General features: G+C 39.2%; 1 protein-coding gene across 3 annotated transcripts in view; it reads right to left on the reverse strand.

The window, feature by feature from the left end:
• The window catches only part of cacnb2b (calcium channel, voltage-dependent, beta 2b), a 39,309-nt gene extending 19,235 nt beyond the window's left edge, over positions 1-20,074 (reverse strand). The window contains exon 1 of one of the 3 annotated variants that reach the window (XM_046850782.1): positions 19,634-20,071. In XM_046850782.1, coding sequence (XP_046706738.1) covers positions 19,634-19,681 — 48 coding nt within the window. In that variant the 5' untranslated portion in view covers positions 19,682-20,071. Of the gene's footprint in view, positions 1-2,440; positions 2,772-19,633 lie in introns of those variants that run through there. The other 2 variants (XM_046850783.1, XM_046850784.1) reach the window with 2 other exon arrangements.

Raw genomic sequence — 20,074 nt, forward strand, 5'->3', positions numbered from 1 at the left:
CTTTGATTATTTATTCATATTGCAATAAGCACTATGGCAAGTGGCAGAAAAGCCTCCTGTGTAAACCTTATTTGTTTAGGCAAGCTTTGAAGTCTTGTCTGGGAGTTCATTGCCATAGAGACTATTGGTAAACTGGGATATTTGATGGTGCCAGCCATATTAGGACATTTTCTGTCCCAGGGTTCATTCATGTTTGTGTGTATTTTTGTCTCTCTCTCTTTCCCAATTAGTTATGCAGTCTAATCGCAATATGCATCCCTTTCTCTTTGGAAACTACAGTATAATATATACTATCTCAGGGTGATGCTTGCTCCTGACTCCCTCTGTCCGGTGGACCTGCCTGGCCATTCTTATGCTTTACTTTTGCTTGCAGCTTCTGTCTCACTGCTGCTAAGAATAGTTACTATGCCTTAAAATTTCTTCACACCAGAATTCCCAAGTTCCACAGTAGCCCTGACCAGGACAAAGCAATTACTACAGAAGAATAAACAAATGCAGAAATTAACGAATGAATGAATGAATGAATGAATGAATGGATGGATGGATGAATGGATGAATGAATTAATTTTAAATAACGTGCGAGTGAGCGAAACGACCAGACTGAGTTACAATGCTAGCTAGGTCTTCTATCTCTGCCTTACAGCTGTCAGTCACGATTGCTTGTCTGTAAGGAGATTAAGATCACATAGGTCAGTCCAGGATTTAGAGAGACAGAGGGAGCGACAAATGCTAAATCCTCTCGGTCAAGCAGCCTTACACGGCAACAAATAGAGGCATTTCAGAGTAAAAACCCGAAAAAACTTTCCATTAAATCTGGGAAAGTATCAACCAATTGCATTTTATAAACCGTGCATATATTTATGAAACTAAAAAAGCATTTTAGCAGAACCAGGATTATGACTGTATGATGACCACCTGGTAAACCAATTGCCCTGCTTTGAAATGCATCATATTGTTAAAGCTGTAAATATATTTAGACAAATTATTTATATAAAAAAATACAATACAAATAATTTAATTGTTATTAAGTTTTTTTACTTACGGACTACAATAATCAGGTATTATAAATGCAACTGATATATTTCCATCATCTTGAATGACCTCGGTTGGCAATATATATCGTTTTTAAACAACTGGCTATATAAAACATATACATTTATATATTTGTAATAAATATATTGTATATAAATATTGTATATAAATATATTTGCAACAATGGACTCTTTTCTCTGTTGCGTTCGGGGAAACGCTTCCGCTCCCTGAAAGCGACCACAGAGAGAATGAGGAGGAGCTTCTTCCCGCAGGCCATTCGGAGTTTAAACCAGGAAACATCCAGGATCTAAGAACTGGCCCACTCTTTCCATCATCACACTTTTTTTCCCCTGCACAATCACACTTTTCGTGCTACGGCACATTATACACTGGACCTGCACAGCACAGTGCACTTTACTTTTCATATTTTCATTTTTCTTTTTCATATTTATTTCATATTTCTTATATTCTTTTTTTTATACCACACCATTCCGCACAAGGACACTTTACACCACACCTTACTGCACATGGACACTTATGGACAATCAAAACATGCCTAACATTCCGCACAAGGACACTTTACACCACACCTTACTGCACATGGACACTTATGGACAATCAAAACATGCCTAACTCGTTTAATGTTTACTGTTGTTTACTGGTTAACTGCACACTGCCATAAAAATATTTTCCGTGTATGTGTATATATAAGTATATATGTAATGTATGTATATATACATATATATTTAGATATCCTGATATCTTTATTTATCTGCCTTTTCTTACTATATTTTTCTTTAAATTTTGTTATTATATTTATATTTTTATCCCCTTTTTACCCTTTTTTATTCCCTCATGCGGACCGTCGTTAAAAGCATTTCACTGCATGTCGTACCCTGTATGTATGTGTATGTGACAAATAAAATTTGATTTGATTTGATTTGATTTGATTTGAAATGTTTTTTTTTAATTTATATTTATATTTATACATTATTTTATTTATTTATTTATTTATTTGTGTGTGTGTGTACACACAATTATGAATTGGCATTCAGTCTATTCCTAACTGTATTTCTGTTTATTGATTCCAGGATGTGCTCCATATCCACAAGCCTAACCAGGATAACCAAAGTATTTAAAGATAAATGAAGGAATTATATTGTTCAGCCCAAGTAATTTGAAACAGTATCGTAATGGTTATACAATAATATTTTATACAATACAATAAACAGTACAGTCTTAATTAAAGTCGAAATTAAAAGCATTGAGGAGCACACACTAGGACTCACATGGATTATGTCTGAATGCAACAGATGGCCCTCTCCTCAAATGCCACTTTCAAATATAGCCTTCCTCATCACCCAGCAAACCCCACATTCACATAATACTCAAAAGGGATGCAGCTTACCTTTTTCTTGGGTGGCATACTGACAACAATTGTTTATCGCTTGTCCCCTCTACAACTACTGGAGAAAGTGAGCTGTTTCCATCTTTCCTAGGAATGTACATGAGATCCCCTTTAATCCATTTCTTTCTAGACCAGATGAACAATTTTATAAATGTGCAATACTAAAGTAAGACTTGCTTCCTGTTATTTGGTCATCATTGTTCCTCCTGCTTTATCAAAAATGCAAAACAAAAACAAAAAAGGAGACTGTCTGGAAACACCAAAAGCTTGAGTGCATCTCATACTCTGTGTGTGTGTGTGTGTGTGTGTGTGTGTGTGTGTGTGTGTGTGTGTGTGTGTGTTTGGTGGGTGGGGACAGCTTTAAGGGATTATTTCTCGAGCATGGCATCTGTTGCTTTCTCCGTGCATTCTTTTATAATCTGAACTCCAGCAATCAACTCTAAATCCTAGATCACCGAAAGTAAGGTACAAATCTGTTAACCTTATCTTATAACATTCAGAAATCCAAAAAAAAAACAATGTATCCGTGTCAATGAAGAATTATTTGCTGTGATTTGGAGCTTGAACAGTGCCATTTCAAATGTAACATGTAGTGGTGTTAGGATTATGTCACAGTACCTAGTTTTATATCCACAGTAAAACATAATAATAATAAAAAAAAAATGTAACCTTTTTTTTTTTAAACAGTTCACTTATATATCTACATTTTGAACTTCAGTCCTTTCCCAATCTGGCAAGATGACTGAACTGCAAGGGTTGAAACTGCTGCTCAGGACATATAGCAGTAGTTCACTAAAAACGTCTCTAGGTTACAAATGTAACCCTGGTTCCTCGAGGGAACAAGACGCTGCATCAACGACGCTTTGGGAATGCCTCTGCGTGACCACGCTTTGAACCACGTGTGTAATCAGTCCAACAGAAAAGTGTGACTGGCAGGGTGACGTCATGACCAGGAAGTACAAAAGCACATGAAGGAAGTGTTCGCAGAGATGCAGGTAGTGTGGCATCAAGATGTAGTATCTCGTTCCCTCTGGGAACCACGGTTACATTTATAACCTAGAGACGTTGCCCTTCAGGAACTCAAACTGAGTCAACAACGCTTTGGGAATGAGTGTACAATAGACTGCCCAATCCTTGCTAACGTGTATGGCACAGCTAAGTCAAAGGACAGAGGGGCCAGGAGTGGCATTAATGTCAAGGCTATAAGACCTGACAATCGTCAGTGGGGTAAACAAGCCCATAGCATTTCAGAAAGTCCTGGAGACACACTCCGGAGGAAAAGGCCTTAGAGGTCGCCACAATCTGTGTTGAGTGACACAGCTCTGACCCCGAAAGAGGCGGGGAGACCAAACACTTATAAGAGGATTGGATAGCAGCCACAATCCACTTGCTCAGAGTCTGCCTATCCGTTGGGAGACCCTTCTTATACGGACCGTAGCAGACATACATCTAGTCCGAATTTCTCCAAAAGACAGTTCTGTAGATGTATGTGTCCGTGCTCACACCCAGTTAAGCTTCTCCTGGTCGGGGGCCTGAAAAGGAGAAGCATGCCTGTAGAACAACTGGTCATGGGGCAGCTGAGGGCACCTTGAGGATATACCTTGGCCTAGGGTAGAGGTAAGCACTGGCTATGCCTGGGGTGAACTCCAAACAGGAGGGGGTAACTGAAAGGACATGAAGGTCCCCAACTCTCTGTTGCACGAAGATACTGAGGCACTCTGGGTCTCAGCTTAGGGGTACTGTGGAGGAAACGTCTCACTAGCTTGTTCTTCCCTAGCGACTGCTCAGCACGATAAGATACAAATAGCGGACACGTAAACCTTTTGGGTGGAAGGAGACAACCCCTTGGCGAACTGTTCCTGAAGAAATTCCAACACTGGGCCACCCGGGCAGTTAACTGGATCTAACTGTTGGCCTTTGCATGACATAGTGAACAGGTGCCACTTTGTGGCATATGACCTCCAGAGGGAACTCTGGATTGGAGAATGGTCACAGCCACAGCCTTCACAGCTCGGGGTGGGGGTGAAGCAAGCGCCCTTTGCCTGAGACAGAAGATACCTCCTGGGAGGAATCTTCCAGGGAGGGTGTTTAAGAATATTTACCACATCAGCAAACCATGGGCACTACTATGCATGGGGCTGCCAGAAGGAGACGGACTCCATCCCGGCGAACTCTCACCAGAACTCCCGGGAGCAGCGCAACTGAGAGGACAATGTGAGGTTTCTTAAGTCACAAAGAGGTCCACTTGTGCTCTGTAAAACTTCCCTACATATTTTCCTTCACTTCCCAAGCCTCGGCCTTTGCCTTGAAAGGGCGTCTGCACCTTGGTTCAAGCACCCTGGAATGTATAATGCCCTCAGAGAGAACAGCTTCACTTGGGCCCACAGGAGGCTCTGTCATGCCAGCTTGTAAAGGATGCGAAAGCGCAGACCCCACTGGTAGTTGATGTAAGAGACCAGCAATGTTTTGTCCATATGGATCAGCACATGATGGCCAGGTGGATCCAAACTTCTTCCATTTACGGATGTAAACTGTGCGCATTGAGACCTTCAATGCTGCAGACATTTTTCTGTTCCCTTCCCCGGATCTGTGCCAAGATACAACCCTGTCTCGGACGTCTACAGACAGTTCCTTTGATTTCATGGCTTGGTTTGTACTTTGACATGCACTGTTAACTGTGGGACCTTATATAGATAGGTGTGTGCCTTTCTAAATCGTATCCAATTACCTGAATTTACCACAGGTGGACTCCAGTCAAGCTGTAAAAACATCTCAAGGATGATCAGTGGAAACAGGATGCACCTAAGTTAAATTTTTAGTGTCATGGCAAAGGCTGTTAATACTTATGGACATGTAATTTTCTTTTGTTTTTATTTATTTTTTAATCTTTTAACAAAGATTTCAAACAAACTTCTTTTACGTTGTCATTATGAGGTATTGTTTGTAGAATTTTGATCCATTTGGAATAAGGCTGTAACATAACAAAATGTGGAAAAAAGTGAAGCGCTGTGAATACTTTCCAGTAGCACTGTGCTGTAAACCTCTGCATTGGGTATGTGTAAAAAAACATTCTATAACAAGAAAATTACAAAGATTAGTGAAAATTAATTCAATAAAATGATTGTTTCTTTGACAGTCACCTTGAAACACTAATAACTGGTTAATTTTGTCCACTTGAAATAATACTGATCTCTTACCAAGGCTAGAGCGTGTGTTGGAGAGATTCATTATAGAATGCTTGCTGGTGCTGTTTAAGATTGACCGCTTAGCTAGAGCGATGTCTGCTGCCACTTGAGTTATGGTTATTTTATCAAAGAAACAAAAGAGATCATCATATTGTAGGTTCAATGGATGCATTCAATAGAAAAATAACAGTAGAATAACTAAACAATTTATTAAACTTAATTGACAAAAAAATAATAAAAAATAAAAAAAGAATAATTACAATAAATATTCTACCAGCATGAACTAACCACACACCTGCCTTCAAATCTGCATTAAAAAAAATCTAAAATCTGCATCATGTCTGTAATTTTGAGTAAAATAATACATTTGTATCTATTTTGAGATAAGGTTTTAACATACTTTCTGGATGCACTGTATATTTCTGTTTGGAGTATCTTACTTATAAAATTTTTTAAGGTTCCAGTTATTTTTTCATAGGTTCAAAATAATTATCAACCATCCCACACTCACATGGCACTAATATTCATTAACCCTATTGTAGATATAAGACATGCAATATTAAGTTTCAATGAATTCACCAGAAATAACTAAGATATACAATTGGACTAAAGGATTATACTCCTCCTAATTTCCACATCCACAGCCCAAAGATCCATGCAGCTTCTGAGCAACTCAAGAATTATGGCTCACAACCACAGGCTACATAAACAGTTCTGCATTTGCACGCCTATCACTGAACAGTACATCTCAACAATCATGGAACTGTAATGCATGAATATTCGGTGCACCCAGTTGAGTCTGATTCCTCTGAAGCTTTCTTCCTCATATTACATCAGGAATTTTTTCCTTACCACAGTCGCCACTGGCTCACTCATTCAGGATTAACAGACACACAGAACAAACTTATAGGCACTAAACTTTTTATACTTAAACAACTTTAAAACTGCTTAATCTCTGCCTTCCATTCAACTGTATCTCTTAGTTATTTCTAGTGGATTGAGAAAATGTCCTTTGTTAAAAGTGCTATACAAATAAAAATAAACTAAATTAAACTTAACAAAAGATTCCAGAGCCTGGCTTTACAGCCACTCTCTGAAAATGTATTGCTAATTTGTTAGCAAATGTGAGCATAACCAGTCAACCAGTCAGAACTTTATACCTAAGTGTACCAAATTAATTTATTTAACACAGAAATAAAGCAAGTAGTGTTTTTTCCTATTAGTGGTGCAACCTAACATCAACATGATAGTTTTATCAGGGATGGCTGCAGTCTCACAGCTTTTCCCATGAGAATGCTGAGTAAAAGGGAAAGGCATGTGCGCCATATGACATGATGAAAACTCAATATGTCAATAAGCACCTATTCGTCAGTGCACATCCTTCCTTGGTTAAACAAGTAATGCAACACAGCCAGAGTAAAACCCTAATATGCCTTAAATACTCACCCTGGACACACTGTAATAGAATGCTGAAATGTCTGACTACACATTATTTTTATTTAAAATTCATGTGCAGCTCCTATATCCTGTCTGAGCTTGGTGGGTTATCAGTTCCAACAGTACCATTGGAGACTCTACAAAGCCAACACTTACAGATCAGTGTCAAACCAGGGCGGTGTCAAACAAGCGGCTCAAAATTCCTTATTAACCTAGCTTGCAGAGGTGACAAAAGTACACAAATCCTTAACTTAAGTAGAAGTACAGATACTCATGTTTTAAAATACTCTGGTAAAAGTTGAAGTACTGATTATTCTTTTTTACTCAAGTGAAAGAAAAGAAGTCTTGGCTCTGACATGTACTTAAGTAAAAAGTAATTACTTCTGCCTGTTTTAGCTGTTAACTGGACCTCACATCATATAAGATAGATAGATAGATCGATAGATATATGTGATAGCCTAGTGGGTTAATGTCAGGGTCCCCACGAGGATGAGTTTGAGAGTTTGATTCCTGGTCGAGCTGGTTGCTGTGTTGGTAAATAAAACTTCTGGACCTTGTCCATTTTGAAAACATTTCAATTCTGTGTTGGATTAATTTCTTGATTTCCTGGTCTTTAATGAAATATAACTCCACCAAAAAAAAGCACTACATAAAGTACTCGATGTACTTTATGTAGCTTGTTGTTTAGTGTAGCACCAGGGTTCCGGAGGAACGTTGTCTCGTTTTTACTGTGTACTGTGTACCACTGTGTATAGTAGAAATGACAATAAAAGCCTCTTGACTTGACTTGATATTGAGGATCAGGCTTTGAATCCTGCTTTCTGCCTGCTAGTTGTGATGTAGGTTATGTTCCTGTGTCCTAAATCTTTTTTTAGCTTTATATTCTTGTGTTGATGGTTTAAAGGTAGATAGACCTCCTCTAAACAAACTTCCTGACCTGTCTTCCCTGATGGTTCAGTGGGTTAAATCAGGTGTCTTGTCTTGGTGGGGTTCAGGGTTCGAATCCTGCTTTCTGAATTCTGCTTTCACAATCAGGATTCACTCCCTACATCTTTCTTTAACGATAAATTTTTGTTTTTAATGGGTTGAAAAGAAAGATAGACCTGCTCTAAACAAGTTTCCTAGCCTGTCCTCACCGATGGTTCAATGGGTTAACGTTGGTATCTCGCTGGTGGTGGGGATCATGGTTCGAATCCTGTTTTGTTCCTGCTAGTTACAATGTGGGTTCCACTTGTGCTGCTTACATCTGTATTCGCTTCCTACATCTTTCTTTAGCGTTAAATTCTTGTGTCGATGGTTTGAAAAGAATGATAGACCTGCTCTAATCAAGCTTTCCATCCTTTTTATTTCTAATGGCTTAGTGGGTCAAGGCTGGTACTTTGCTAATGTTGGTGGTCAGGGTTCAAACCTGGCTTTCTGTCTGCTAGTCATAAGGTAGTTTAAATTCCTGATTCCTACATCTTCATATTCTTGTTTTGATGGGTCAAAAAGAAAGATAGACCTGCTCTAATCAAGCTTTCCAACTTGTCCTTTCTGATGGTTCAGTGGGTTAATGCTGGTGCCTCGCTAATGGTGTAAATCAGGGTTAGAATCCTGCTTTGTCCCTGCTAGTCACGATATGGGTTTGTTTCCTATATCTGTCTTTAGCATTATATTCGTGTGTTGATGGTTTGAAAGAAAAGATAGACCTTCTCTAAACAATCGTCGCAGCCGGTCCTTCCTGATGGTTCAGTGGGTTAAGACTGGTATTTCGCTGTTGGTGGGGTTCAGGGTTCGAATCCTGCTTTCTGTGTTTCTGTCTGGTCTGAATTTCTTGTTTTGAAGCATGAAACGAAGGATAAACCTCCAAAAAAAAGAAGGTGTGTTGTGGGACTTGATGGCTTTGTGGTAAAAGCCATGCCTCTGAGCTCAGAGGTTGCTGGTTCGAATCTGGCTTGTCCCCACACTGGGTAAGCTGTGTGGTGAGCAATGGAGTGGTTGACGGTGAACAAAGGTTGTGAAGACCTGCTGCTTCACAGCCTTAGAAAAAGTGAGGGTGATAGGTTTTTGGCAGAATTTTTCCCTATATATGCAAAACTAAGTCGATACTTTTTTGAACGTTTTTGCTTCATAACCCCCTGTTTTCAGCTTCTCAGACACCGGGGGGGCAGATGCCCGGATATTACCCCCCTGCTTCAGGATACGCCCTCCGAAACCACATCCAACCTTCCACGAAGCCATTTCTGACACCTTCCTTACTACGGCCACCGGAACCTTCCACACTCTTAACTTTGAGCCCTGGCCGGGGTTTGAACCGGCAACCTCTCAACCCAGAGGTAAAGCTCTTCCGATTGAGCTACAGGATCTCCTGCAAGAACCTGATTTTTAGGACCTTTTTGTTCTTTTTAAAAACTTTTTAAACACTTTAAAGGAAAGCTAAGGGGTAGGAATCAAACCGGGTGCGTCAGATAGCAACGACCACTTCACTAACCATTACACCAACACAGGAGAGGCAAACAAGCCTTTGCTTATTGGACTCTTGGCTTTTCTATAGTTGGGAGACCAGGGTTTTCTCTTAGATCATGATGGTAGAGGGTCAAAACTTCTCCTTCCTGTACATTCTCTCAGTAACTCGAAGTCTATGAGAAGTGACTCAGGTACATGAACCACATCTCCAACACCTGCACCACTGATATACCATGATTTGCCAGCAACCAATTTTAATGATCTTTCATTGTTCTGTTTTTAAAAACTTCTTATAATGTTCAATATGAAACTAGAAGTAAGAATCGAACCAGGGGGGTCTTTCATCATAGATCACTAATGGCATTACTTCAAAACTCAAAACTTTGTTAGACATGTACATAAGCAGGAAAGACAGAGACAAAGACAAAGAGACACAGACACAGCTTTAAAAAGAGTGAGAAACAAATAGAGAGACAGCAAGACAGAGACATATACAGTGAGACAGAGACATTTACTAAAAGAGACACAGAGACAATTAGATAGAGAAAATAGAGAGACAAAGATAGCGAGATATAGCCACTTACTGTTGGAAGTGTTTATCCCGAGCGACTCTTAATGATCTCATTTACTAAATGAGCAGTAGTGAGTTAAGGGCTTGCTCAGGTGCCCAAAACTGGCAGCTTGGAGGTGTTTAACATGTATCAGCAAACAGCAGTCTGCATATCCTGAAGGAGCTTTCATTGTTGCTGGAGATTTCAACCACTCCAACCTGAAATCTGTTTTACCAAAATTTCACCGCAATGTCTCCTGCTCTACTAGAGGGGACAAAACACTGGACCAGGTATACACAAACATACCTGGGGCATACACAGCCATTCCCCTCCCCCACCTGAGTCAGTCTGATCACCTCTCTTTGTTCATGCTACCCAAATACACACCACTGATCAAACGTGTGAAACCAGCTGTGAGGACAGTAAAGGTATGGCCAGAGGGGGCCATTTCTTCTCTACAACAACAGTTTCAGGATACTGACTGGAACATGTTCGCTTCACAGGCCACACTGGACTCTAACACAGACATGGACACTTACACATCATCTGTTTTGGACCATATTAACACGTGCATTGACAATGTCACTACTGTCAAACACGTGAAATGCTTTCCTAACCGGAAGCCGTGGATGAACTCTGAAGTCCGTCTCCTGTTGAAAGCAAGAGATGCTGCCTTTAAATCTGGCAGTGCGGAGGACTACAACAGAGCCAGGTCCAACCTGAAAAGGGGCATCAGGAAAGCAAAGCTCACATTTAAACGCCACATAGAAGAGCACTTCCACAACTCTGACCCCAGACGCATGTGGAAAGGCATCCAGTCCATCACAGACTACAAACCTACAGCTCAACCAACCAGCAGTGCCTTCCAACCGAACGAACTTAATCACTTTTTTGCTCGTTTTGACCAAAGCACAGAACATTTTACACCAACCACGGACTCTGCTACTGCTTACAGCCCACTTTCAATCTCAACAACGGACGTCTATTCAGTGTTCAGCAGAGTGGATGCACGAAAGGCAGCTGGCCCGGACGGCATACCGGGACGTGTTCTCAGAGCATGCGCTGGACAACTGGCACAGGTTTTTACTGACATTTTCAACCTGTCACTGGCCCAAGCCACGGTACCAACATGCCTGAAGACCACTACTATTGTACCAGTGCCTAAGCACTCAGCTGCTAAATGCCTGAATGACTTTCGCCCGGTTGCACTCACCCCCATTGCTATGAAGTGCTTTGAGAAACTAGTCCTGAATCACCTCACTGCGGGTCTACCACCTACACTGGACCCATACCAGTTTGCCTATCGCCCGAACAGGTCAACAGAGGATGCAGTGTCCACAGCTCTTCATTCTGCTCTCACCCACCTTCATAAAAGCAACACGTACATCAGAATGCTGTTCATTGACTTTGGCTCTGCGTTCAATACAGTCCTCCCCACTGTACTGATCACTAAGCTCAGTGAACTGGGTATCTGCACCTCCACTTGCAGATGGATTCTGGACTTTCTCACCAACAGACCTTAATCTGTCAGGTTGGGAAACCAGGTATCCTCAACCCTAATTCTGAACACTGGCATACCGCAGGGCTGTGTTCTGAGCCCACTGCTCTACTCCCTGTTCACCCACGATTGTGCTCCTCTGTATAACTCTAACATCTTCATCAAGTATGCAGATGACACCACCGTGGTCGGCCAGATCGACAACAACAACGAATCGGCCTACAGGGAAGAGATCCGTAATCTGGCAGCATGGTGTGCCACCAACAACCTGACTCTCAACGCCACAAAGACCAAAGAGCTCATTGTGGACTTCGAAATCCAACAGCAGGAGACATCTACCAGTCAACATCAATGGAACCGAGGTAGAGCGAGTCTCCAGCTTTAAGTTCCTGGGAGTTCACATCTCTGAGGATCTGTCCTGGCAGCAGAACACGTCAGCTCTGGTAAAAAAAAGCACAACAACGCCTGTACTTCTTGAGAAGTCTCAAGAAATCTCATCTGTCCCCGGGGATTTTAACGAGCTTCTACCGCTGCATCATTGAGAGCATCCTGACCAACTCCATCACTGTATGGTACGGAGGCTCCACTGTGTGTGAACGTAAAGCACTGCAAAGGGTGGTCAAAACCGCCCAACGCATCACTGGCACCCAACTACCTGCCATTGAACACCTTCACCAAAGCAGATGTCTGCGCAGAGCTCACAGCATCATCAAGGACTCTTCACATCCCAGTCATAAACTGTTTAACCTCCTTCCATCACGAAGGAGATACAGAAACTTACGCACCAGAACCAGCAGGTTCAGGGACAGCTTTTTTCCATCCACCATCACACTACTGAACTCAACACTACACCGCTAAATCACTGAAAAACAAACATAAACAAAAGACTGTATATAACCTCTGTACAATACATGTACATACTACATATTATATCTTTTTCACTCCTCATTACATCTGCACTTTTTATATCTGTATGTATATTTATCATTACTGTACATTCTGCCCAACATTTCACATTAATCTGTGTATATAATGTATGTGTATATATTTTATATATATATATATATATATATATATATATATATATATATATATATATATATATATATATATTTTATATATAGTAGACTGTTTATTCAGCTTGCTACACCTTAATGCCATAATCCTGTGATCTTGTAACCTTTCATTTCTGCACATTTTTCTTAATTACTGTACACCTTTATATTTATTCACTGTACTTCTGAATGTCCACACATCTCTGCACTGAAATAGCCTTTATATTTATTCACTGTATATACTTCATATATACCACTGCTGTAAATATGCCAGATAGTTATCCGCACTGTAAATATGCTAGATATTTATCTGCACTTTTGCACGACTGCTACATTTTGCACTTCTGGTAGATGCCAAACTGCATTTCGTTGCTGTGTACCTGTACAATGCAATGACAATAAAGTTGTATCTATCTATCTATCTATCTATCTATCTATCTATCTATCTATCTATCTATCTATCTATCTATCTATCTATCTATCTATCTATCTATCTATCATATTTACAGCATGTGATATGTATGTAAGCATATGTACAGTGATTAAATATAAAGGCTATATTAGTGCAGAGACATGTGGACATCATTAAGAGCCTTTGCTATGTTTCCACACGGACAGTTAATGAGGTGATACCGGAGAGACTGCACCTCTTTAAGTCAAGTCAGGAAGCTTATATATAGAAAATTATAGACATTTTACAGATTTGAATGATGTATTGTTTTCATCTGTACGATCAATAAAGACAGTAATTTAAGTTTGTGTCGCCATTATGAGGGAAAACCCCACAAAACGCCACCTAGAGGGTTAATGGTGTGAATCATGGCGGATTTTGGTGTTTGATTTGAGACTTGGTGCATAAATAAAACACCTCTTTTTTATTTAGATATTTATTTACATTTTTTATAAAAATGGTGAAACAGAAATGCACGCTGAATTGATAGCACGTTAATAAAATTTCGTGCTGTTTAAAATGTTTTTAATTTTGACAGCCTAATATACATATACAGCGGTACCCCGCTTATCGACCGGCTCATTTATCAACCTTTTCGCTTAGCGAACAGTTTTTTGACCGAAATTTGCGCCCGCTGAACGACCAAATGCCCGCTTATCGACCTTTTTTTGACCCCGACCCACGTGGAGCATTTTTTTTTTGTTACTTTAGTAATGTTTTTAATTTATACTTTTTACTGTATTATTGTCAGAAATCCACCTGCCATGCCCCCTTCGGCGGCTGTCAAAACCTCCGCTTTCCCTGAAGCCCCCGGCTTCAACAATGCACACCTGGGGCTCATTATTCACTCATCCCCAGCTCCTATATAAACCCCTCATTCAGCCACACTCCTTGTCTGTTATTGTTGGTATGTGAATGTGTTTGGTGCATGTTTGTCTGTGTTTTCCCTGTCACACGTATTCCTATGCGTTTCTTCCTTTCCAGAATCCATGCACTCTCCACGGCTGCGCTTTCTTTCCAAAGCGCACCCCGGATTACCTTTTTCCTCCCGTGCATTCACCCGTGGACCTCGCCCCTCCAGGGCGTACCACGGATATCTCTCTCTCGTTTGTCGGGATTCTATGGACTGCATGTGTGTGTGTGTGTGTGTTTTTGTGTTAAACTCTCCGTTTTTTCGTTAAATCAAAGCGAACTGTGCTCCTGCTTTGCCTCCGCTCATTACGCTGCATAACAATTATATACAGTATTATTTATGTACCTGTATTATTTAGTATTAATACTGCTAAAAACAGGGCAAAAATCTTTAATAAATGGGTATCGGTGGAGGTCGGGAATGGATTCATTGATTTTACATTATTTCTTATGGGATAATTACATTCGCTCTTCGACCTTTTCGCATTTCGACCGGTTTTAAGGAACGGATTAAAGTCGATAAGCAGGGTACCACTGTACATACATACATACACATATGAATATATATATATATATATATATATATATATATATATATATATATATATATATATATATATATATATAAATACAAAACTAATTAAAATGTTGTTACCTAATGAATGTGTCCAGGCTGAAGATCCACATATAGAACACAAGCAGAGAAAAGATGATGATGATCAGGAATGTGTCTGTTCTCAGTCATGTTTACATCACTGACTCCCTCTGTCTCATCCACATTAACCCCAAACTTCTTACTGCCTTCTGCCTGCTGATTCTTATCTCCATAAACTAGTCTACATCTGTGGTGAGTGAGAGACAGGATTTTATACACCAGTGGACTGAAAAAGACAAGCAATGACAGGAAATCGGTTGTCCGGCTGAAATCGGCACGCAGTGAAAATAAAATAAAAAAATTTCACCAAATCAATGAATTAAAAATAAAGTAACGAGTCTGTTTTGAAAATGTAAGATGTAAAAAGTACAGATATTTGTGTAAAAATGTAATGAGTAAAAGTAAAAGGTTGTCCAGAAAATAAATAGTGGAGTAAAGTACTGATACCAAAAAAATCTACTTAAGTACAGTAACAAAGTATTTGTACTTCGTTACTTCCTACCTCTGCTAGCTTGACATGAGCCTTCTGAAGTTTCTCAGAAAACTAAATACATGAGAACACCACATGAGCCAGGACCCTCCAAACGACAGAAAATAGCCAACCTAAGTCAATCAAGCAGATAGGAGAAGAGGTTTAAGAGAAACATAGAAAGAGATAAGAGAAGACTATAGGCCTCAGACATATCAAGCAGCACTATATGACTCTGTCATTGCTCTGTATAATCCTCTGTAACTGGTCAAAACTGGTGTGTTTAACGTGGAGCCTCATCTTTTGGTTTTGGTTACACAGTTTTGCCCACCAAATTGCCAAAGTTAAACATGCGAACCAAGCACAATTTTTGCTATTGAATAATATTATTACCATTAATAAAGTTTATGTATGTAAAGCGAACCATTCAGTTCTCATTAGAACACATGGAGGTACCTTTAAGAGCCATCATCTTTCAATCTTTGAAGGGATAAATAATGGAGACCGAAGAAAATGTTTTTGTTGCCAAATGTAATTTATAAAAACATAAAAGCTGCATGAATGGAATTAATGGAAAGATGGCAAACATTAAAACTAAAAATCTCATAGCTTTAAAAAGTAGCTGATCTACAGATCTAGAACATCCTACTGTTTTACATTTGAATGACTTTATACAGTGCCTTCAGGGTTTTTTTTGTTTCACATACACCCAAAATTGAAATTTTGCTTTTGAAATCATAACATATAAGTTATTTTTTATTATGCTTTATTTTCTATTTTGATTTAATAAATACATTACAGACCAAAAGTTTGGACACACCTTTTCATTCAAAGAGTTTTCTTTATTTTCATGACTATGAAAATTGTAGAGTCACACTGAAGGCATCAAGGGCTATTTGACCAAGAAGGAGAGTGATGGGGTGCTGCGCCAGATGACCTGGCCTCCACAGTCACCGGACCTGAACCCAATCGAGATGGTTTAGGGGTGAGCTGGACCGCAGAGTGAAGGCAAAAGGGCCAACAAGTACCAAGCATCTCTCGGGGAACTCCTTCAAGACTGTTGGAAGACCATTTCAGGTGACTACCTCTTGAAGCTCATCAAGAGTGTGCAAAGCAGTAATCAAAGCAAAAGGTGGCTACTTTGAAGAACCTAGAATATGACATTTTTCAGTTGTTTTTACACTTTTTTGTTATGTATATAATTCCATATGTGTTAATTCATATTTTTGATGCCTTCAGTGTGAATCTACAATTTTCATAGTCATGAAAATAAAGAAAACTCTTTGAATGAGAAGGTGTGTCCAAACTTTTGGTCTGTACTGTAAATGAAATAATGAGGGTATTTTGTGTTCATTTAAAAAATAAGCGCTTTTCGGCTACACATAAACAACACTTTAAGATACAGTCCATTCGGCAGATAAGGTCTCAGATATAAACTCTGATTTTCTCTGTGCTGTAAAAAACCTTTTTAGCATATTTCCATCCTGAATATAAATTTCAGCCTTATACAATGTGGTCACATCAGACTGTCAGAAATTGGCACCGGACATAATATTGTTCCTGACTTGAGCCAAAATCACGTAACAGTAATGACCTTTAATTCAGGGTCGGAACCTTGCGTAAGTGAGGATTCATTTTAATCAAATTCTACCCTGCATGAAGCACTCAACTTCTGGATAGTGTTTAAGGTCTGTTATTATGTCTGAGCTCACAATAACATTGGTGCCATTTTGCTTTTTTAAATTCTCAGTGCTTTTAGATTTGTGAAACATTTAGCATAGAAGCATAAAAGTTTGTTTATTTGTTTGTTTGTTTTTAACAAGACTACCAAGTTTACTAGCACACTGCCAGAGTAAAGGAAATTGCATAGGAGGACATTGCCAGCCAAATACATAAAATAAGAAGGGTGAGCAAAGGGAATGAACAAAGCAGTGGTGTAGCACAAATACAGTGTATGGTGCCATGCCAAATGAAACAGCATCAAAAGCCTGCTGGAGCGTTTTCATTTTTATAATATGGCATATCGGATTGCCAAAAACAGTTCTTAATGTAAGCATGTCCTTCAACTAGTGCTCTGTGTGGCCTGGCACACTGGCGCACACACACACACAAACATACACACACACACAAATGGAGAAAATCATCCTGCTGTAGGCCAGTGGCTAGACAGCCAGACAATCACTTAATAATTCCGCATTTCTCAGTGCCAGCAAAAGAGTGAGGGTGGGAAAGGAGTGTGTTGAATAAGGGCTAATAAACTGAAACTTAAAGTATACATACAACTCCATTTTATTTACTTTGTCCTTGGTTCATGTGTTATCTTATGCTTGCTAAGGAAAAGAATTCTGTGTACTAGATTGATCATTTGTCAATTTAATGTACTAACTTTAATCTTAGCAATACAAGAAACATGTCTATATATTGGCCAGTGCATGGAAAACGTGTGAAAAAGCTTTGTTTAAAAAAAGAAAAGTGCTATCAAGTACATGGTACAAGAATATCATGTACATTACAAGACAGTGAAATTCTTGATTGAAATTGATTGATTTACAGGTTTGTATGTACTTCTGAAAGTGAATTTTGCACTTCCACAAATGAAGTGGAATATTCATCATTTCACCAATTTTTTCAATCAAGTTCCCTACCTCTCCAGAGTCAAAAAGCACAGGAGAATTGTTTTGTGAACACTATGATCAAACCTACAGACCCATTTAGTTTTTCCATTTCATCTTTAATTACAGTTTTTCTCAGTCGCTTTGGAGCATTTCTCGAATCATCCTTAAGATTTGCAAATCAGTAAGTGCATTCTCAAAACAATGTGTACAAACAGCACAATACATTGGATTTCTTGCAAAAGCCTGTTTTTTGCTTAAAACCCTTAGTACTTCTCTTAAAAGAAAGTATTTGTGTCAATGAACATATCATTGCCATTAAAATAACAAGTCCTTTTACGAACAAGATAGTCAAAATGTTTAGTCATTTTTTTCAATATTACAATGCTTTTATTAAAAGTATTAAAATGCATGAGGCTGAATTGGCAACTATGGATTTTAACAGCACAAATTTACACATTACTGTATGTGGGATATTGATTGTAAGACACTGGACAGGATTCACACTTTTTTATTTTTCTTTACTAGTGGACTGACTAAAAAATTATAATGTTATTGTGATAGAAAATAAAAAGACACAAATGAAAATTCCAAAAGGTAAACCTAAGAAACACTTCTTAGGCAGAACTGCACATCCCGCACTATACAGTGTAATCTGTCTCTACCCCCTGACGTCCCAGTCTGTTGGGCCACAGATTTTCATCCACATCACAACAGATACCATCTTTTGCAATACCATTGTGAGGCCATGATTGACAACATGGTCCACAATAGTGGCTCTAATTTCATCTGAAATGTGTCTATGTCTCTGGCTTCTTCTTCCTCTTCCTCTATTTTGCCTCCTTACACTTCCAGCATGCATTGTTATTTTTGGCTCTTGACCATGTTCGTTTCCTAGTTGTTCATCCATTTTCAACAATTGTAAATCCGTGTTTTGATCTTTTCATATACACTCGCCAATTACAGTAAAGGTTCACAAGATTTACCCTTGACGTATGATTCATTCCTGTTTTCCTTTTTAATCACATCGAATAAATTTACAGGCCATTTGGCGTGCCTTTTCATAGACTCCCTGATGCATCTTCAAGGGTCCAAACTGGGTCCCTTAATGTTTGCAGTTCTTCTGGAGTGCCTTGCTCATCAGTTTTTAAAATTGTATGTATAGTGCTGCAAATATCTAAACAGAAGGTTTTGAGAAACAACTGGATGAACTTAATGCAGACACCTGCATGAATCATTTTCTAATAGACAATGCATGGATTTAAAAATAAGACTGACTCACTCTTAGTGTGAGGTGTACAGTAGCTCAGGGTTTTTTTGTTTGTTTGTTTTTTGAAGAGTACCAGACTGGAAATCAAATGTACTGAAAAGTGAAATAAACTGTGTGGCTTTATTGTAGACTGCTGTCTTTATTAATAAAACACAAAGAAACAATCTATTTTCAGTGAAATATTGTGATTGCAATACACTGGAGGGTTTACCTATACAGGTCAATGACTAATATCTGTGTCTAATACAACAGTTTATAAATAAATGTTGCAGAAACTACAAAAATATGGGACCATATACAGTTGTAGCAGTTCTGCTATAGATAAATTATTGATACATGACAGGCTCAGTGACAACATTGAGAAGAGTCATGCAGAGAGGAGCCACCCTGAACATCTGTCTATGTAGGAACAGGTTGGTATTATTCCATTCACATTAACCTGGAAAACCTTGTTTTAGCCAATTGGAAAAATCTAATATCTAATATCTAATAACGTTTTGTGTTACACAAACAGACCTACAACATTCTTTTCTGTACTTTTCAATGCTTGAAATGAATAATCTTTATTAATTGTAAACTGCTGAGAACACATTCTCACTGCTTGAACCTCATGTTTTGCCAAACACAGATCAAATCAAGCACTTTTTACTTACATAGGTGGACTGTACTTGCCGCCAGTGTCCCAGACCACAGCAAAGCATCAAGAGCACATCCAGAGGTCAAGATGAGGGGACATCCAAAGCAAAGCACCGGTCACTTCATTGCTCCCTTAGAGCTCATAATTTCCCAAATAAGAGAGGTCCGTTAGATATGTTTTAAGAGAATGTTGTCCAAATAGACTTCACTCATATCTGCAGCACACAGACACGAGCAGTGTCTGAGCACCTCTGGTGCATGAGTTGGACCAACAGACTGAATTTTACTCGGATCTTCGCTGGCTTGGGATTCCACAGCCACACACTTAACTGGCTTCAGGTGTGTGTGTCTCATTCTTGCGAGCATCCCTTTGATACCTCTGATGTGAGCCTGCTTTATTTATTTATAAACTCTCACACACACACACACACACACACACACACACACACACACACACA

The sequence above is a fragment of the Silurus meridionalis genome, chromosome 6 (genome assembly GCF_014805685.1).
Source record: "Silurus meridionalis isolate SWU-2019-XX chromosome 6, ASM1480568v1, whole genome shotgun sequence".
Taxonomy (NCBI): Eukaryota; Metazoa; Chordata; class Actinopteri; order Siluriformes; family Siluridae; genus Silurus; species Silurus meridionalis.